The following is a 3647-nucleotide window of genomic DNA, read 5'->3' on the forward strand; positions in this document are numbered from 1 at the left end:
AACCCCCCCCCAGCCCCTCACCTGCCCCACTCTGTAGAGGTACACCCGCCCCGTCTCCCTGCTCTGGGCACCCAGGTACATGGGAGCTGCCACCAGCAGCACGTCGGTGACCCCGTCCCCCTCCACGTCCAGGGGACACACCTCGCTGCCGAAGTAGGAGCCGATCTGTGGGTCGCAGTGGGGGCTACGTGAGGCTGGGGGGGGGGCTGCCAGCACCCCCTTCCTTCCCATGGCTGCCTGCCCCCCTCCCTTCCCCCATCTCCCCCACTTCGTTGGCACCTGCTCCCCCGTCAGCGCCTGGGCCACCCTCACGGTCCCCGTGGTGTCCATCTGGAAGAGGATGACCTTGCCCTTGTGCTGGAAACGGGGGGCCCCGGCCACGTAGAGGCGCTGCCCGTCGGGGAGACGCAGCGAGGAGACGGCGTAACCTGGGGAGGGAGAGCCCGGGTTGGGGGTGTCATCCTCTGCCCACCCTGTGTCCTTGGGGTACCCCACATCCCCAGGGCGTGGAGCATCCTCGGGGCACCCACATCCCCGGAGCAATGAGCATCCCTGGGGCACCCACATCCCTGGGGCATGGAGCATCCTCAGGGAATGGAGCATCTCTGGGGCATGGAGCATCCTCAGGGCACCCAGAATCCCTGGGGCACCCACATCCCCAGGGCATGGAGCATCCTCGGGGCATCCCCATCCCTGGAGCAATGAGCATCCCTGGGTACCCTGCATCCTTGGAGCATGGAGCATCCTCAGGGCACCCAGAATCCCTGGGATGGTCATTCCTGGAGCATGGAGCATCCCCAGGGCACACAGAATCCCTGAGGAATGGAGCATCTCTGGAGCATGGAGCATCCCCAGGGCATCCTGCATCCCTGGGGCACCCAACATCCCTGGGGAATGGAGCATCCTCAGGGCACCCAGAATCCCTTGATGAGCATCCCTGGGGCACCCACATCCCTGGAGCATGGAGCACCCTCAGGGCACCCAGAATCCCTGGGATGGTCATTCCTGGAGCATGGAGCATCCCCAGAGCATCCCACATCCCTGGGGCACCCAGCATCCCTGGGGAATGGAGCATCTCTGGAGCATGGAGCACCCTTAGGGCACCCAAAATCCCTGGGGCACCCACATCCCTGGGGCATGGAGCACCCTCAGGGCACTCAGAATCCCTGGGATGGTCATTCCTGGAGCATGGAGCATCCCCAGGGCATCCCACATCCCTGGGGCACCCAGCATTGCTGGGGCACCCACATCCCCGGGGCATGGAGCACCCACATCCCTGGGGCATGGAGCATCCTCAGGGCACCCAGAATCCCTGGGATGGTCATTCCTGGAGCATGGAGCATCCCCAGGGCATCCTGCATCCCTGGAGTGATGAGCATCCCTGGGGCACCCACATCCCTGGAGCATGGAGCACCCTCAGGGCACCCAGAATCCCTGGGATGGTCATTCCTGGAGCATGGAGCATCCCCAGACATCCTGCATCCCTGGGGCACCCACATCCCTGAAACATGGAGTATCCCTGGGCATCCTGCATGCCTGGGGCACCCAGAATCCCTGGGGAACAGCGCATCCCTGGGGCATGGAGCATCCTCAGGGCACAATGAGCATCCCTGGGCCGTCCTGCATCCTTGGGGCATGGAGCACCTTCAGGGCACCCGGTATCCCTGGGATGGTCATTCCTGGCACATGGAGCATCCCCAGACATCCTACATCCCTGGGGCACCCACATCCCTGAAACATGGAGTATCCCTGGGCATCCTGCATCCCTGGGGCACCCAGCATCCCTGGGGAATGGAGCATCTCTGGAGCATGGAGCACCCTTAGGGCACCCAAAATCCCTGGGGCACCCACATCCCTGGGGCATGGAGCACCCTCAGGGCACTCAGAATCCCTGGGATGGTCATTCCTGGAGCATGGAGCATCCCCAGGGCATCCCGCATCCCTGGGGCACCCAGCATCCCTGAGGAATGGAGCATCTCTGGAGCATGGAGCATCCTCAGGGCACCCAGAATCCCACATCCCTGGGGCATGGAGCATCCCCAGGCATCCCTGGAGCACCCAGAATCCCCCCAGATCTCCAGGACACAGAGCACCCTTGGTTCAATCCCGATTTTCCAGGACATGGAGCATCCCGGATTGACTCCTAATCTCCAGGACACGGAACATCCCCAATTCACTCCAAAACTCCGGGACATGGAGCATCCCTGTTTCACCCCGAATCTCCGGGACACGGAGCATCCCCAGTTCACCCCAAATCTCCGGGATTTGGAGCATCCCTGGTCCCCCCCAAATCTCCAGGACTTGGAGCTCCCCTGGTTCAATCCTGAATCTCCGGGACCACCCACATCCCTGGGTCATGGAGCATCCCGGGGCACCCAGAATCCCCCCCAAATCTCTGGGACACAGAGCACCCTTGGTTCAATCCCGATTTTCCAGGACATGGACCATCCTGGATTGACTCCTAATCTCCAGGACACGGAACATCCCCAATTCACTCCAAAACTCCGGGACATGGAGCATCCCTGTTTCACCCCGAATCTCCGGGACACGGAGCATCCCCAGTTCACCCCAAATCTCCGGGATTTGGAGCATCCCTGGTCCCCCCCAAATCTCCAGGACTTGGAGCTCCCCTGGTTCAATCCTGAATCTCCGGGACATGGAGCACCCCTGGTCCTCCCCCAGATCTCCAGGATTTGGAGAATCCCTGGTTCACCCCAAATCCCCAGGACACAGAGAATCCCTACTCCAATCCTGATTTTCCAGGACATGGACCATCCCGGATTGACTCCTAATCTCCAGGACATCCCCAATTCATTCCAAGTTCATTCCCAGTTCACCCGAAATCTCCGGGATTTGGAGCATCCCTGGTTCACCCCAAACCTCCAGGAGACAGAGCACCCCATGTTCAATCCCAAATCTCCAAGACACGGACCATCCCCAGTTCACTCCAAACCTCTGGGACATGGAGCATCCCTGCTTCACCCCAAACCTCCAGGACACGGAGCATCCCCTGTTCACCCCACATCCCTTGGGACGTGTCCCCCCCCCCAAACTCCCCGTACCCAAATAAGCCGCGTGATTCTTCAGCTCCAGGGGGAATTCCTGCTGGAAGGCTTTGCGGGGGGGGACGATGCGGCCGCGCCGGCTCTCCTCCAGCACGGCCCCGTCCCAGTCGTAGGCTCCCACCGTTCCAAAAAGGATCCCATCCTGGTTTGGGGACACCAAAGTGGGGGGGGGAAGGGGGTGACAATGCCGTGGGGGGATGGGATCTTGCAGGGAAGCGTGTGTCACACGCCTCGAGGACACCCCGTGCGCGGTGATGCCTCATTGTCCCCAAAATCCCCCTTAAAAATGTCACCTGCCCAACTTGGTGACGGGGACACTCAACCCCGGGATGGGGCTGAGGATTATTTTCCACTTCTGCAAAGCCCCTGGGATGGGTGGGGGCTGCTGTCCCCGTGTCCCCCCTGCCCCCCACCATCTCCATCCCTCCCCCCACCCTGGGGGCCACATCCTGCCCGGTCCCTGCAGCCTCACCTCCAGGAGGTGGACAGAGAAGCCAATTTGGGACATCTCCAGCTCGAAGGAGCTCTCGTTGTATCCATGAGTGCCTGGGGAGGGGGAAGGAGATGGGATTCCTCCAGATG

General features: G+C 61.7%; 1 protein-coding gene across 1 annotated transcript in view; it reads right to left on the reverse strand.

Annotated features, from left to right (window-relative positions):
- ITGA10 (integrin alpha 10) overlaps nucleotides 1–3647 on the reverse strand; it is a 53803-nt gene that overhangs the window by 24680 nt on the left and 25476 nt on the right. Inside the window, exons 8-10 of the mRNA XM_014959592.1 lie at nucleotides 3063–3207; nucleotides 280–428; nucleotides 22–165 (exon numbers count right to left, since the gene is read on the reverse strand). Of these exons, the coding sequence (XP_014815078.1) occupies nucleotides 22–165; nucleotides 280–428; nucleotides 3063–3207 (438 nt within the window). The remainder of the gene's footprint in view (nucleotides 1–21; nucleotides 166–279; nucleotides 429–3062; nucleotides 3208–3647) is intronic.

This window comes from Calidris pugnax, unplaced genomic scaffold, assembly GCF_001431845.1.
Source record: "Calidris pugnax isolate Ruff unplaced genomic scaffold, ASM143184v1 scaffold460, whole genome shotgun sequence".
In the NCBI taxonomy this organism is placed as follows: domain Eukaryota; kingdom Metazoa; phylum Chordata; class Aves; order Charadriiformes; family Scolopacidae; genus Calidris; species Calidris pugnax.